Source organism: Vicugna pacos, chromosome 7 (genome assembly GCF_048564905.1).
Source record: "Vicugna pacos chromosome 7, VicPac4, whole genome shotgun sequence".
Taxonomy (NCBI): Eukaryota; Metazoa; Chordata; class Mammalia; order Artiodactyla; family Camelidae; genus Vicugna; species Vicugna pacos.
In genome coordinates, this window is record NC_132993.1 from 22,080,319 (window position 1) to 22,098,338 (window position 18,020).

At 38.0% G+C, this 18,020-nt stretch overlaps 1 protein-coding gene across 2 annotated transcripts in view; it reads left to right on the plus strand.

Annotated features, from left to right (window-relative positions):
- The window catches only part of ZNF800 (zinc finger protein 800), a 43,271-nt gene extending 25,542 nt beyond the window's left edge, over positions 1-17,729 (plus strand). For both annotated transcript variants that reach the window (XM_072964556.1, XM_072964557.1), the window contains exon 6: positions 16,578-17,729. In XM_072964556.1, the coding sequence (XP_072820657.1) occupies positions 16,578-16,764 (187 nt within the window). In that variant the 3' untranslated portion in view covers positions 16,765-17,729. The remainder of the gene's footprint in view (positions 1-16,577) is intronic.
- Positions 17,730-18,020: the final 291 nt, after the last annotated feature.

Genomic DNA, 18,020 nt, shown 5'->3' on the forward strand with positions numbered 1-18,020 from the left:
ATCAATGCTTTGAGAGGCCTAAACGCCAAAGTACCTAGTTGTGTCTGGTAGTTTTTATTTTGGAAGAAACAGCGAGAAATACTGTTCTTCTAAGGAAAAAAATTGTGAAGCACTAGGAACATTGTGTGTACACGTGATTGAATTACATGAAAACAATTAACTTTTAGGGAAAGGATTTTTTGGTAGTAGTATTGGATTTTTGACACATAGGTTGTTAGGGTCATTTTTATCTAAGCTGTAGGAGAGTGGCCATGCCATTTTCATGCCTTTTGCTCATTAGATACTTACTGCGTTCCTTGGAATCTGACATACTGGGCAGTTGTAGATGTTTGAGACTTTCTGAGCTTCATTCTCTTTCCCTTTTGAATGGGCAGGCGAGGATGTAAAATAGACTCCCGGGGCTATTATAAAGTTAGACAAGAACATGCTTAGTGAAATTTGTGAATCATCTTCAATATTTATATCCTCAAGTTAAAAAACTTGCCTCAAAATATTTTCATAATTTTCCAATTTGTCATTTCTTTGCCTGGGTATCTTGACTAGTCAACTATTGTTTCTTGTGATTGTGAGTGAAAAAAATCGCTTATTTGTCATGAAATTCGGATGCAAACATACACTAATAAGAGGAAGAAACTTTTAAAGGAGATGGTTTTGTTGCCTACAACTGTCGTGGATCTCTTTTTAATCTCTAAGTGTATAATTCTAGTGATATAAATTGTTAATTTTTAAGGTTTAAGATACTTCTTTGAAGGTCATTTCTTTCTAAAACAGTTAACTAGAGTTAAAGAACACAGTGTCTTCAAACCACAGATTCTACAAGATGGAAGTAAGACCCTCAGTACTTGGATGACCAGCCACCACTAATTTGCCATGTCATCTAGTTGCTGGTGTGTGAGCGCATGTGCACCCACACATATGAATACAAATACCGTGCTACCCTTTTTGTTGTTGTTAGCACAGAGATTTAGTTGGTTTGTAGCCAGTAAAGAGAGGTTTGTTGGAAGGCATTGTGTGGAGAAATAAGAGAGAAAGAAGTGGCCAGGCCTTAAGGGAATCTAGGAGTAATTGTACAAACTGGCTTCACTGTGTAGATTTTAACTAGGTATTAAAGTGGAAAAATTAATGCAACTCTGGTGACTGGGTGTTGCCCTCTTAGCAGCAGCAGTATTGTTTCTCTGCTGCTGTTGTCCCTTCTGAGACTCTGCTTTTACTTTAAAAAAAAAAAAAGACCTCATTTGATTTCTTAGTGTGGTTATGTAACTGCCTTATTACTTCCCCTACTTGACTTCTTGTCTTTCAGCTACTTTCCCTCTCCATATAACTTGAATTCAGACTTCTGTCAGACAAAATCTGATTGGTTCAGTTTGGTATGTTGTCTGTCGGGCAAATCTCCCATGCTAGGCATCTTTGTAGGTTGCTGGCCATAGGTTGCTCCTCAGAGGTTGGCTGTTCTGGGACAAGTGCTCTCTGTTGGTCCTGTTGTTGGTGATCATGGTGGCAGAGTCAGTGGCATAAAACATGGCCCTGGACCTGGTAAAAAATCTTTTTGTGCCAGTCTTTCAAAGAGGAATCTGGATAGTTCTAGAATGTGATCATCTTTCCAGTGCACGTGATATTCTTCCATTTTAAAGGTGATAGAATTAAAGGTAACCTGTGGGCTTGACTATTACGTAAATACAGCACCAACAGTCCTTTCCATACTGAGAATAAGTGGGAAACAGTTCTCTAATCAGCGCCTGCAGTTCCTTCTCTGAACTGCCTGGTGGCTGTGACCATCTTTGGCTTTGCAGATTCAAAGCCATCCTGAAGTTTTCACTCAAAAAGAGCCATTACCGTTCCTGTAACAGCATCTTAGGCCATTCTGTCAGTCACTGCTATTTTCTAGACACCCACAATTTTGCTGCACAATTTGAGTTGGTGATATAGTGAATCCTTAGAGTATCACTTTTGCTCTTCAACTTGTATTTCCCACATTTGGGCTTACTCTGCAGTAGCTGCTTTATATCCTCTCATTCATTCCTTTGGTGACAGGCACTACTGAGTGTTCATCATGTGTCTGGCACTATTCCATTTGTCTGGAAAACAGAATCACACTGTAGTTAAAGCATGAATTTTTAAGAGTCATGCATACCTGAGTTCCAGTCCTGGCTCCTTTACTTACTAATTGTGTAGTTTGGGCAGGTTACTTAGTTTTCCTCAGCTTCAGTTTTCTTATCTGTAAAATGATAATATAAGAAACTACTTTATAGGTAGGTTTGCTGTGGGAATTTATAAAAGTTTAATGGTATATTGTATGTAATATACTTAGAACAATGCCTGGCTCAAGAGCTCAGTAAGTATGTATTAATACTGTTACAGTGATCGTTAAAATTGCTATCAGTTTGCTGCCAAAATACTTTCTGGCACTTGCCAAATAGTTTCTGGTTATCTTGCTTTGCCATTTGATGTCTGTTGCCTTTTTGTTGGTATTAATCCAACCGTTTAAGGAAAAGTCAGACATAACATCTGTGATAAGGCCAAGATAGACAGCAGTTTATTAAGTTAGAACATACTACTTTATGGGTCTTTAATCTGCTGCCATTTTTGGCAGTACCTTTTGCTGATTGTTCAAGAATATGTTGAACTTTTTGATACAATTTTGCTTCTTTGTGATTAATGTTTTAGAACAATGAATAATTTTGAGTAGCAAAACTCAGAACAGCTTTCAGTTTTATTATGACTTTTTGTAACACTAGGCTATGGGTACAAGAATATATTCTGAGTTTATAAGCAAGAATTAGGTCTTCTCTTTGTATCACTAATGTTTCACAGGATGCCTGGCATATAACAGGTGCTGAGGGACTGATGAAGGAAGGAAGGAAGGAAAGGAAGGACATTACATCAGTTATCTTCAGGCTTATCATTAGTACACAATATGTCTTTGCCTTTAAGCTTTCTCATTACCTCATCTTCTGACCTATATAGCTTCTCTGTCTGTGAGTTCCTCTGTTTCTGTTTCTGCCGGCTTCTGTTTCTTGACTTTTTGTTTGTGCCGCCTAGCTGCTGCTGTTGTTACTAAGTAGTGGTGACAAATTCAAACTTACGGGAGTGCTGTATTGACTGCATACTCTGATAAATAATCCATAATCAGTTACACACTATGTGGGTGTACATTTAATGATATTTTGGTAATTCTTTTTTTAAGATTTACCTTTGTTTAATTCATGCCTATTGAATTCTGTGAAATGCAGCTCACACTTCACTTTGATTCCACTCGCAAGTCATAGGAATTAGAATTAGTTAGTTATTTTATTTACCCATTCTCGCATTGCTACTTCAGAACTTTTGCACTGTCCTCAAAGCCTCCAGTCCTGTTTTGTTTCCTTGATAGGAGGCAACCTTGCCTATATCATAGCAAAACGCAGAGGAGATTTCTTTATGCTCCTCTTCTGCATCACAATTATATTCTCTTCCTTCTTTGGTTCTTTGAATGAAGAAATGTTCTTTTTTTTTTTTCCCCAAGTCCAATACTTCTACCCTTGTTAATCTTTCTCGGACCTTCCTCCAGCAATCCTCCTTTCCTTCCCTCTCCCCATCTCTGTCTCCCTCTGTACCAACTTCTCACTCTCAACCTACAAACATGCTCAAATTCCTTTCAGCCAGAAAGTGAACTTCCCTTCCAGACTACCTTCAGTCTAGTTACTGCCATCTGTTGCGCCTTCCTTTCACTGTCAGACGTCCATGTGCTCTCATGCTACTCTGGCCTAGCACTGTTTCACTGTACTGTAATTGTCTGTTTCATTGTCTCCCTCCTCCGTTAAGCTCTTAGGAGACCTGTGCCTTGGTCACCATTACTTCCCCAGGGCCTAGGATAGTTCCTGGCACACAGTAAGCATTCAATAACAGAAGTAGTAAGTGATGCTTTAAGAATGGAGGAATGTGACAGAGTATAAAAGAAGAAAAAGTAAGGAAACTCTGATTCACATTTAAAGGCCTAGTAACAAAATAAAAGCCAGTGGCAAGAGAGGAAGGATCAGAGTTCTATTGAAATTATCTAGTTGTGTCTCTCCCCTAGGCTATAAGCATCTTAGGTGTAGGACTCCTGTCTTTTCTTTATACCCCTAACACCTAGCATAGTACCTGGAACATGGTGGATATTGATAAATATTTATCAAACTGATGCTCCTGTGAACTCTGATCTTCCTCCATCTTCTGTGAAGATGACCCCAGACTTATTTTTTAGTCTGGCTGTTCTAATTATAAGACCATTTGTTTTCAAAGTTACATGTCAGGTATCTTCACATGGATGTTTCTCCATATCTTAAAGGAACAGAAACTCAGTAAATCAAACTTACTGTCTTCCCTTTAAACTTGCTCCTACTTTATGTGTTACCGGTTTCAATGATTCACATTCCTACCTTCCTGGTTACCTGGGCTAATTAGAATCCTAAGAAATACCCTGACTCTTTCTCTCTCTTAGACTCTTTACCTGGTTAGTGACAGTGCCTGCCCATCCTGCCTTTGAATGTTTTTCACATCTGTCTCTTCTTTGCCATCTCCACCTTTAGTAGTTTAGTTTGGACTCTTATCTCTTACCTACACTACTGCAGTAGTCTCTAAATTGACCACCTGTCTGATCTGTCTTCCATGCTGCTGTCACACTGCTTTCCTAAAATACAGATCTGTTGTTAATGTATGTTCATTGCTTGACTGAGTTACTCATTGTCAGGTCTTAGCTTAAATGTCACTTCTAAATAGAGACAATCTAAAGTAGTCTCTCTTGTGGTTCTGTTTCATGTTCCTTTCCCTGTTGTCATCCAGTACAGTTTTTAGTTATGTTTATCTTTGTGCATTGATTTGTTTAATGTCTTTCTTCCCACGGGAGAGGTTTATGTGAGAGACTGGAGAGAGTTATGTAGACTCTGTGCCTAGCACAATGTTTAGGACATAGTAATCCTTAAAAAACATTTGTCGAATGAGTGGATGGATTATAGCTAGCTTATTAGTATAGGAAAACAGGAGATAGTAAAAGCAGAAAAGTTACAGGGTCCTAGAATCTGCCTGCATTTTCATGGACCTTGGTCAGTACTTCTAGCCTTTGTGAAATAGTAATGGGCTTCTCCCTTCTGCCATTTGCATTTATTTCCCTGAGAATGGGAGTCAACAATTATATTACCCCATACTTAACTAATACTGATATGACTACAGTTGATTTGGGGGCTGTAGATGGTGGCAGCTAGATTTACCTGTTATTAATGCATAGGTAGTGTCCTAGGCATGCAGGCAAACAGGTATTTGCAAAGTTGAGTTAACCCAGATTCCTTTTTAGCCTCTTGAGTGATGCAGGCCTTTATATCGTGTTAATTAAAGTGTTTATTGTTTGTGGGACTAGTTGTGTTTGAAATGAGGTATTTATTTGCCTTTTAAAGATTAAAGATTTTAATTTAGCAAACTTTTATTGAATGGAAAATGAAAAAAAATTAAATATTATCTAGAGACAGATGATAATAATAAGCAAATTAAACTTCCCCTCCCCGTGCAGCCTGCTCAGGTATCAAAAGTCAGAATTTCGTAAGTCTTCTTCAGATTTCATTGTCTTAGGTTGACTTGCTTCATCCATTCTGTAGACATACTGAGCTCCTGCTTTGTGCGAGGCACCGAGTTAGGTCCTAGGGTTATAGAGATAAGAAATACAGTTTCTTCTCTCAAGTGCTGAGGAAGAAGAATACATTATAAAGATACACTGAAGTGGAATATTAAGGCACACTTAGTGGTCGGTGAAGGCTTTCCATAATTGATTCATCATTTGAAAGTTAAGTTTTAAGAGTTAGCTAGGTAGAAAAACTTTCCATGTAGATAGAGAGGACATGAGAACACATGGAGACTAAAGAAAGGAATACGACCAAAGCAAGAAAGATCTTATATACCAAGTGAGTAGTTAGAATCATATTTCCAAAATTAGGGGTAGTTGTGGAAGGATTTTAAGCCAGGGGCATCTGATAGCACTGAGGAGACTGAATTGGAGATGGGATAAGGGTAAGATTTGTGGTGGAGAAATCAAATAGAAGCCAGTTTCAGAAATTTAAGTAAAAAGTGATCAGGGCCTCAATTTAGATAATGGCACTGAGACTATGGAGATGGATACAGATACTATAATTATCTCAGAAGTGGAATTTCCCAGACAGCAGAGATGAAGACAGTCTAGTATGATTCCCAGGTTTGGGCTTTCTGGCTAGGCAGGTGGATGGTACCATTTTTCAGGATATGGAACACGGGAGGGGGAACACCTTTCCTGGGGGAAGCGTTGGATTAAAGTCTACAAACGTGTTGAGTGTGAGGTGCTTGTGGGCCATCTAACTGGAGATGCTTAGTGTGAGTAGGAGATACAGACTAGAGGTCAGGAGAGATTGCCCGGGGACTCAAGATTTAGGAGTCATCCATGTACGTGTGGTTGTTGAAGCCATAGGTTTCAAAGAGGTTACCGGAAAGAATAAATAGAATCAATATATCATACTAATTCTCACATTCTCTTAGTTTATTGTTTATTGTATAATTTAGATCAGTGCCTTCCTATTTCAGTTTTTCTTTTGGGAAATGATGTTTGGTTAGCGCACTGGTTCTCTGTCTTTTCCCCACCGCCACCCCTACCCCCCCACATATGGCGTCTATACTATAACGTGTATTTGATACCATTCTAACAAGTGCTGGATAATTAAATTATAATAGCATTAGGCAATGTGAACTAATCTATATATTGTATTTAGAAGGCTTTTTCAAAAATCTGTAAGACCTATTTTTAAAAGATTGTTTCTTTAAAAAGAAACTATCTTATTTTTTAAAATAAGCTATTATTAGTGTTCTTGGACTGAACAAAATGTGTTTGTTGAGTCCCATAGCTTGGGTCTGTCTGTCCAGGAGTTGTCACTTAGTCCCTATGCCTCTGACTAAGGCAGAAACTGTCTCTGAAAACTAAGAGAAAACCATCTGGATAAACTAATAGAATCTGACATAATCCATATGATAAACTTCAGTGATTTAGTATCCATAGCCAGATTCCAAGGGGAAAAGTATGCCATTAAACATTGAACAGATGATTGAAATAAATTGTAGTAATTTTACTTTTCTAGGATGCACTCTTTGGACTGGTGAATATTTAAAATAACCATTAATGAAAACTAGATACTTCACTGTCATGTATGTTCCTGGAGGGCCCTCGAAGGTTTCTCTCTCTTTCTTTTTACCTCCTTTGTGAAGGGAGAACCTGACAATAAATAAAACTTTAGATCTTACCATCTAGATAACCACTAGAGTTTAAGTGGGGATTTTTGTTCCCTCAGAACTGAAATGAAGCAGCCTATTTACCCTATCTAGGCCAATGAGTACTTTTAGGACAGTATGCAGAATGACTTTTAAGAAATCAGCCCTGCTTGGGATCAAAACCAGTGACTTAATACTGAAAGCATAGGTCTGTATGCCATTTGAGCTATCCAGCTTTTGATTAACTTTCAAAATCTGCCTTTAAAGGGAAGAATTACCACTGTGTGTTAGGTTTCAATAGAGCAAATTTTATGGATGAGTCATATGACCTTTAAAACTGAAGTCAATCATAGAAATGCTGACAGACTTGAACTAGAAGAGGATAACTATAATAAAACAACATTTTAATATAATTTCAAAATCTATAGTAAAATGAGAAAAAGAAACCTTTAAAATTTGCTGTTCTAATGCTTTGAAAATGGTTTATTTTTCTTGTTATTCGAACTTTAATCAACCATAGGCATCAGCATAAGCCCGTAGCCATGTCAGGATAACACAAGGCACATTACTATAGCACAGAATTATTTTAGATCATAAACTTTTAACTAATACTTGTTTCCAGTCTTCCTTTTTATTTTAAATAAATTTGTTCCTAAACATTGATTTTTTTTCCCTCTAGTAAGCCTCTATATACTCATTCTCACCTTAGTAAATTAGTAAGAGATTACTAAAAAAAAAGAGTAATATGTGTATTTAGCTGTTTGAAGGATTGTAACAAAAATGAACAATAGAATAGAATTTTAGAATTTATATTTTCTACATTAAAAACTTCATTTGTTTAATAACCTTTTTAAAAATATTTGTTGATATTGTTTCTTGTTCTATGCCAGTGTTTGAGAGAGAAATTTTGTTTAGAAGTTTCTTACGAGATTTATCAGTATTTTGCCAGTAACAACACCCCCCCCACACACACACTCTCTCTATAATACCTTGAATTCATATCGCATATTTTGCCCAAAGTTATTATGTGGTTCTATATTAGCTTTATAAGATTTAGCTTTATAAGATTACTAGATCACTGAGAGAGAAGATAGTTTTTGTTTTGTTTTGATATTTTTTCTTGTAGTAAAACGCACAGTACTGTGTTTCATCAACCAGACCCAATTCACAGTCTTAATCAATGGAAAAGTAAAACCAGCACCTCTTGATTCCCTGGTTTTATGTATTTTGGGTGGAGCTGACTCCCAAGAATGAAGTTTGTGATAGGAAATAATACTAGGCATTTGCAAGAAAATACTGGAAGAGGGTTGCCAAATGTCCTGTATAAGTATGACCAGAGCCCTGCCCTATTGAAAGTTGTATCTAGATGCATATTAATTTTGTATCCTATTCAGTCACTTTTGACGTATCTCTAGCCTGTCATCACTCCTGTATAGCATTCTACCAAGAAAATTTGGCAACCCAATATATGAAAAATAGTTTCTAACATTTTTTTTGCCAAGTTGCTATTTAAAAGTCAAACTATGACTAAAACTAAATTTATCATCCTACTACCAGAACTGACTCCCCTTGCTGACTTTACTTTGTCCTTGCTACCAACATCATTTTGCTTAACACACAGGTTTAAAGTCCTGTTTCTTCTATGAATCTATTCTTGGGGCCCCAAGCCATGGTGACTTCTTGCTCTGATGAATTCATAACATTTGCTGTTTATTTTTCACTTTGATCCTTTGTGTTATTACTGCATTGTTATTTAATTACAGTGTCCCCATGAGTAGACTCTAAGCCCTCTGAGAGTCAAGACTAACAGTTTTGCTCTGCAGCATGTAGGGTTCTGAATGGGTGGATCATCAGGCCTGCCCTATTCTCTTCTTCAGGTGTCAGTCAGTTTTGGTTAGTTTCTTTTCAGTGTCCTCTTCATGTCCTACTTTTACTGGTCTAAACCTTCTATTGCTCTATTCTTGGCTACCCTGGGTCTGCCAATATCTTTTATGTTTATGACGATTATGGATGATTTTTAGGAAATTCTTGGGCTAATTTTATGGGAATATAGTTGTGATTTTTCAGCTTTTCTTCCTGTCTCTGGATCCATTTTTAAACTCTACCCACCAAATTCTACCTCTTTATAATTACTTTTAATATTTGTTTATTTATCAAAATATGTTTTGAGAGTCTTTATCTTAATAGTTTGAATATATATAAAAAAGGACTAACCAGATTTTAATTTTTGATATAGAATAAAAAGAAAGAAGAGAAACATAGTCTAGTTCACAAATACAAAATTTCTTCCCAAACTCTGTTGCTTACTGTGCTGCTTTTATAGCCTGATAGGAATGGGGCAGGCAGAGCTGAAATAATTATCATATCATGTATGTAAGTCACTGCAAAGTAAGCTTTATAGCCATTTTATTTAGCCACCTGGTATATACATTTTGTATGTACCTCCTTTTGAGCCAAAATTCTGTTGAATTATAGATGGGAACTCTCGAGATTTAGTAAAACCTCATTTTAAAATGGAGAAAATTGAGGTAAGTGATTGTAGAAGATCACACATGCAGCTAATGAAGAAGTCAGGAATAGAGACCAGCTATCTCCTAAAGATTATTTTAGTAGGTAATAACATGTACGTGTTTAAAAAAATTAAACAGTACAAAAAGATGTACTGTGAAAGGTAAGTTTTCTTCCAACCCCATCTCTCGGTTCTCTTATTCTCTTCCCCAGGGTCAAGAAGTTACCAGTTTCTTGGGCTTTCAAGAGATGTTTTATGTATATATAACCATGTAAATGTATATATTCTGCTTCATGCAAATGGTAGCATACTGTGTGCACTTTGCTGTACCTTCGTTGTTTTTTTTTTAATTTTTTAAACAATATGTCTGAAAATTGTGGAACCCAGATATTTTTATCCCTTGGCCCATGAACTTTCCATTTTTTTAAACTGTATTGGTTATCATTTAGATAACCAGTTTTTGTTAATGTGAACAGACAAATTGTTCTTTGTATCTAGCATATTGAGTACCTCGTGCGTAACATAATGTATTTCACATTTCTTTCAAAAAGAGATCATGGTCATTGATTTATTTCATGATAAGTGTTGAGGTAAAAAATAATGAGTAAAATATCTATAATTATTATTGCTAGTTATGAAAAATAGCTGATTGGGATATTTTCTATTTGAGAAAGAAATGGCAGGTGAAATTTTCAAGGACATCATTTGCTTTTAAACTTGTATAAAAACCTGTATGTTATGTACAAAACAGTTTAAAATCTCAGTGCTAGTGATAAGCAGTGATATTATAAATATTAAACCACAGATGTTTATTTTATAAATTTAAAAATCTCCAGCCTCATATGCAAATAACAAATAATTTTTCATCCGTTTCTCAAAACAGTCTATGACTGTATATTTTAATCTTCTTGAGTTGACTCATTGTCCTCTGTATAAAAATATACCCTTAATTTTGATCATTTAGGATTTATTTTGGCTAACTTACCTGTCAGTGCAATTATTGCTTTATTTTTCAGAGATTAATGGGCCTCTTATAATTGTTGGATTTTAGACCTTTTGGACCAAACTATTGCAAAAGACAAATCTATTAAAAAAAAATGTGTCCCATGCCAAATGTCCACGATAGGATTCACTGAGGTCAAGAACTTATGTTTGAATTTTACTTTAGGTAATTAGTCAGTAATCCTGCATTCTCCCTAAAGATGGCAGTACTTCTCCATGTATTATTTACTGAGTAATTCTGTTTGAAAATAGTATTAATTATAACTCCATTATTGATTAGAAAAAAGTTAATCAGACTAAAAGTATATTTTAATAATGATATCACAGTAGTTAAAATTTGGTAGTAGAAGAAGTAAGGTTGTATCCTTGAGGTTCACGGCGTTAGTGCAACTTTTGTGTGTTTCCCTCTGCACTGGTCACAGGGTCCTAATGATTCTTACTGCTTTCTGACTTTGGAATTGTTGATGTGACATTGTGAACTAATTGTGATTCATGTTAGGACTTTGCTGTATCTATATAGATCTCTCTCCTATGGAAATGTCATCAGAAAATAAAAACCAACAAACAAAACACTCCAAACAGAAACAAAGCCCCTAAGTTAACTGCAAATTGTATGTATTTGTGGACATGACAAATGTTTTGATATTTATTCTTTGATAAAAGTTTATATGTCCAAGTTCTACTTGAACTTTTTCTTTTTTGCTTAGGTTAAAAATTCTTTTAATGAATGAAACAAATATTTATTGGTGCCATTAAAAAAAAAAAACGAATTTTCAGCCTTCTCTGCTGTAAAAACTAAGCTCTAAACGCACAAGGTAGTGCTTTAGAACATGGAGAAACAACACTATTTTGTTCCCCCTTTGTCCGTTATTCCCGTTTCAAATTAAATGATTCTTTCTTGCATGCATGTGTTTGAAATTACATAGCTTTGTAGTTTGAAGATGGGGAACAGCAAGACAGGGCGGTTTAGACTCACTGCTAGGCGTCACAAGTGACTTTGACATGTCCACTGCTTTCTAAGGCTGGCCCTGTTGGTTCATCTAGGCCCATTATTAGTTCATCAGCAAGGAGGCTGGGTGCTTGAGGACTGTATCACTGTAGCCAGCCTCGTAGATACTGATGGACAGATACCACATGCTAGTTTTTCAATGTGTAATGAGATGTTTTGGGCCCCTTGGCTTCTCATGTTTATGATTCAGTGTATTTTCTTCAAGTAGGCAACTCTATATGGAAAACTAAATTCTTCATGAGCATTGAATCAGCTCTTGGTGACTAGTGTCAGGAAGCTCTGTTAGTATGATACCTTCACCTTTCCCAAAGGAATTTACTTGCTGTTCAGACCAGATACTCATCAATTTTCAGAGCATCCTTTGTACTAGACCAGAATACAGACAGATGGCCAGCTCTTGCTTTCTTGATTTCTTTTCTTACAGTTACTATATACTGTTTCCTTTAGCACATTTCCCCCCTATTTTAGAGTATAACAAAATTGCTCTAATGTAGGTAAAACACTTAGCCCAATGCCTGGCATGTAGTAAATAAATTATAACTATATTAATAAATGTAACGTGTTAAATTTTGGTCACTTTGTGTCAAAGACCGTCTTTTGGGCCATTTCTTTAGATGGTTGATCAATATAATCTTTTACGTTTTGAGTTATTTCCATTGTTTAATTCCTTATTCTTTTAACTCCTTAGTTGCCTTTATCATTAGGTGTTGAATCCATGAGCCAATTAGGACAATCCCTTTTGGCTCTGCACAGTTTTGCTACCATTTTGTTGAGATTTTGATACTTTAAAAATTTCAGTTTCTTGTTCCAAACTACCCCATTCTCCACATTTCCCCCATCTATAATGTGAATCTGTTGGAAGAGATAATCTTCAAGTTACTGCTCAGCTGTAGAATGTAGATGATTTTATATCCTGTTTGAGTAGATGATGTCAGTTGTAGACCTTTCTATCTAATCAGCTTACCTTCATTTTTATTTTGAAAATGGTTGCAACATCTGAATCCTTAGAATAATAGGATGGCCATGGAATTGGGAGGCAATGATTGAACAATCATTCAATCATGGCGTGGAGGTATGATGATGGTAAATTCAGCAGTCAACAATGACATTAGTGATCTGGCAGATACACGCTTGACAAGTCAAACTTTGTGTGAAAATGAGTACAGAAAGGAATAATTGAGATAAGTCAATCTGTCACCCTGGCAACAGTAAGCATTGTTGCCAGCCTTCCCCTCTCCATCTACCTGGGGGTAAGTTATTCTTTTAAGAATGGCAAAATAGTTTAGGAAAACGGTGGAGAAATTGCCACAGCTCTTTCTGGTGTTTGTAAAAATACAGATTATGGTGCATTTTTGGAACTGGTGGTCTCATAACCACACTTTGAGAACAGTCATAGATAGCATACATTGTGGGAGTTCATAAAAAAAGGATAGATCATTTCAGACTGCAGTAATCAGGGAAAGCTCACTAGAATAGCTTTGGTCTGGGTCTTGAGGGATGGACAGCATTGAAATACATGAGAGGAGGGAGAAAACATTTTTTGATGGGTGGAATACCAAGAACAAAAGCATAGAGGTGGGAACCAGTCGTGTTTTATTAGGGGAGTGGAGAGTCCAGTTGTTTGGCGCAAAGTTCCTTAATTATGTTCCATGAAAGAGAACTGAGGCAGTGCTTGGCAAATGGTATCATTCATTCCAGATTTGGGAAAAAATGGGCACTACGCCATATGTGTTCATCATGCAGCTGGATGAAACTATTGATGTCTCTCAGTGCATCAGGCTTCATGTTTTCATGTGCTCTCTGATGTCTCCGATGAAGAATTTCATTTTAGGACTCTTTGGAAACTGGAAAGGCTGTCAGCATCTTCAAAGTAATACCTCTCCCTCTGTCTCTAATAATTATTCAGATGGCAGGGAAAAATGAAAGCATTCTGAGGGCAGATGTACACCTGTGATGTCAGGCACACATCATGGTTTTCCTGCTTTTATGAGGAAGGGATAGCCACATGTCATTTTGCCTTGTTACTTTCCGTATCAGCAGCTGTCACCACCTTTCCAAGAGGTATTGCCAAGAAATAGGGGCAGAATATGATGGTTTTCTCTACTAGACAGAAAGAAATTTGCTGCCTTTCCAGGTCTTAATTGAACTTGAAGGCGGAGGAAATAATGTGACTTGACTTTGACTTGAAATTCTTGGAGTAATTTAGTGTTCTAGTACACAGGCTACCTTAACATGACAAAGCATTCTATGGAATACTGCTTTGGTTGTATGTACCTTTATGAGTCAAGGATTTCAGTACTTGTTGCCATGGAGAAAAAAAGTTACAATTGATAATTAGAGATGATGCATGTGTTGTTATGTCAAAGACCATATTATAATTTCAATTCAAGGCAAATCTCACTGAGATTTACTATTGAGCAGTTAAAATCTTAAAAGTTTCTTTCAGTAAGTCATCATTTTTCTCTCATGAAAATAATAATGTGAGGGAGGCATAATCCTTTGTAAGTGTTATTATTATATATTGCTTATGTTCAGGAAATCAGCTTCCAGTGCAGTGAGATAAAGTATATGGTGTATGCACTTCTGTGCATGTTTCTGGAGGACAAAGCCAGTATCTTTAATCAGAATCTCAGACTTGACTCCCCTTTAAGGTTAAAAATTAATAATTTAGCTAGTGTGGAGACAATAGGATGCTCTGGATGAATTTGAGCAAAGGAATGACAGGAAATTAGAAAGCTCATCTGAAGAATATGAGAAGAAAAGTTTTGGCAGGACTGTGGGAGATTTAGGGATTCAGGTTAGCCCCAGGGTTGGAGTTATCTGAATAATCTGAAGATAATTTTCTAGATAGAGCTTCTCAAAGGAAGGAATCGCTTGTTACCTTTTTTTGTTCTTATAGTGTCTGACATAAGAGGCACTCAAAAATATTGAATTAAATTCAAATTGCTGTATGGATGATAAACCAAATGAAAGTTGGATGATAGCAACAAAAATAAATCCTTTTCTGTCTTATTTGTACTGAATTATGTTAAATCACTTGGTGTCAAATAAGGGTTTTGGAAAGATACTACTTTATAAAAAGCTCATACACCCTTCTTCTTCAAACAATTGGTTAACATGAACTTCTGGTCTCACAGGATTTTTTTTTGTATATTTTATTTCTGATAATTTTTTACTGAAGGTATGTTCTGAGACATGATAATTTCATCCAGTACCTTCAGAGGGAAGGAAACCTGCAGATTGGTGTGGTTGATTAGGTCATCATCTATTTAAGCGACATTCCAATAAACATCTTAAACTTGGATTTACTCATCTTTAAGTAAAATCAGTCTGACAACTCTGAGGTCACTTTGGTTAAAATATCATTGAAACTTATGTTTTAATGGGTTTTCTATCAGTTTAATATCAAAGCCCTGGAATCCCATCCCTATGTTATATTAGTATAATTTTATTATCATCCTTATACATTTTTGGGGGATACAGTGTAGCAAAACAGATTCCCTAGGTATTAATAAGAGCTAAAAATTTAAATTTGTTATGATTGGAAGACCAAGATGTAAAGTTTAGAGTCTAGTTTATTGTAATATTTTAGCTTTACTCCTACCAAGTTCTTTAAAGTTAAAGAGAAAATTATTGAATGCACTGTTAAAACATTGGTATTATCGAAAACATTTTTTCCAAAAGTATGATAATTTTTTTTAAAGCAAACTTTGTGTTCCCAAGTCTGTGGAGATTACAAGTTAAGTTTATTAGAATTTGTTAGAAGCCCAGAAAGCTTTTTTTTTTCTCCCTGAGGTAGAAATGCCTAATAGAGTGAAATAAGGTATAACTTCACAAAAGACAGTGGTTTTAATTAACTGCATGATGTTTAAGGTATAAACTGCTCTGAAATACTGTGATTTACTCAGAATTTTTGAGGAAGATAAACTACTTCTGTGAACCATTCATTCATTCTTAGTATCTTTTGATGTCCACTGCTTTGCTACGCCATATAAAATGATTGTTTTCGTAAATTTGATTTAGGAAGTTAGAATGGAATGGGTACATAAGGAAGTGCTAAAATTCCTTTTATTAAGTTAATTTGTGTTGTTTTTTATTATAAAAATATGCTTATTGTATACAGTTTAGGAAATATATAAAGATAACCTGCAGCCTCATCACCTGAAGTTAACCACTTAAAGTTTTGGAGTGTTTCTCTCCGTTACTTTATACATGCGTGGTGTGTTGTGTGTGTATACACATGTACACACATCAGTTTACACACATCCTCACACACTACAAATGGGGATGAAACTGACTTTTCGTTCTATCTAGTATACCTTTTCATATGATTAGATTAGCATTATTTATTAGCAGGTTAGTATCAACGATAAGAGAAAGACTAATCTACCGAACACATTGTTGGGTGTAGGATATGCTCAGTTTTTCTGTAATTTTTTTTTCATTTTCTTTGCCTGTTATTTCATAGATACTGCACTGAAGACCCTGTATGGAAATTTTGCATAATTATTCCTTAAGGGAAAATTCTAAAACTAGAATATCTGAGTCAGAGTATTCAAAATGTTAAGGGTTTTGATACGTTTTACTAAATTACTTAAAAACTGTTTTATGACACTTCGGTTGAGTGTTGCTTTCCTGTGATCAGTCCACGTTTATCCCGTGTCTACGTGACACACAGCGTGTTGGGCGGAAATGGCATCGCGCTGCGTCGGGGTTTGCGGCTCCTCGGTTAGCTGGGAGGCGCCGGGGCGTTGGTCCTCTTCTAACCGGCGTGTCTTTGTCTCTCTCCCTGGGGACCGCTGCCGCCCGTGCGGGCCGAAGCCTCGGGAAGCCGTCGCCCCGCAGCGCCGCTGCCCTGCGCCCGGCCGCCCCGGGGAGCCGCTGCCCGCCCGCGGGCGCCGTCACCACGCGCCAGGCCGCCGCCAGCTGCCGCGCCAAGCTCCGCGGCGGCGCCGCCCGGGAGCGCCAGCACGCCGCCCGCGGCCTCGGGAAGCCCGCGCCGCCCTGAGCGCCGCGCCGCCCCGCACGGCCCGAGCACCTCGGGCCTCGCCGCGGCGCGCCTCTCCGCCCCGCCGGAGCGCTCGGGACTGCTCGCGGCCCTCAGCTGTTGGCAGGCCTCGCCTCACCCCGTGCTCTACCGGAACCCGCTTCCCCCGGACTCTTTCCCACGCAGCCCCTCAGGAGGACCGTGTGCCTTAGGGCCGGCGGGTGGGGAGGATGGCCTCCTTGCTAGTCGTTGCTGCTCGCAGAGCACTCCTTCCTCGTCCCGCCTGCCAGAATCCCGGCTTCTTTGAGAATCTTGCCGCTGGACAATACCATCCTCCTTGCCTCCTCCTCGTCATTTATCAAGCTCCTAGTCAGTTTCTTTCATTATTAGTTCTTCAAAGACTCGCTCCCAGTTTAGTCTTCAACTCAAATCCCATCATCAACCAGCTGCTGACGTGCTCCACCCCACTCCCCACCCCACTCCCCACCCCCGCCAGAAGATGGTTTTAATGTGTACAAACCCCAGTGACTATTGGGTGATCCCACACTATCTGGAGTTGTGTGATGCGTAACTGGTTAATCTTGAACTACAACATCCAGTCCCCTCCTTGTAACTTCATCCCCAGTGACCATTTCGTTCCTTCGGAATCAGCCTTGCTCCCACGGTTCTAGACTGTTATCCCAGGGGATCCACGGCTGGGTCCGCACTGAGGCGGGTGCTTCTCCCAGTCCTTGCCTGAGCGCAGTCGGGGTGTTTGCAGGCCGCTGGACTCCTCGAATGCGCAGTTGTGGCGCGGGGACTTCTCAGCGGCCTGACTGAAACTTTCTTAGAACCGCGCCGCATGCAGGCTAAGGCTCTTCTTGCCCAGACCCCTCCTGCATTCCTAGGTGTCAGACTCGCATTTTTGTGTGAAGGCCCCGCCCTGCTCCTGATTCCTTCCCTTTATCCTCCACGGATGTTCCCTCAATAAAACTCTTGCAAGTTGAGCCCCGTCTTGCTGTCTGTTTCTAGGAGGGCCTGAGCTAATACATTATCAGACATTCCACTCTGGTCGCCATCTTCCGGACCCCTTGTCCACTGAAAGTTAATTCATTAACCTCATTTCCCCCACTATTTTATCACCCTTGTTTTGGATTCAGTTCCTTCCTTGTCTATCCTAGATTCCATGATCCATCACTAAATTCATCCTCCTTGAAATACAGTGCTCTCAGCAGTCTTAAACCTCAGTTTCTTCCAGTTTACTTTCCTGGTTAAATCCCAGCTCTGGATGAACCTTA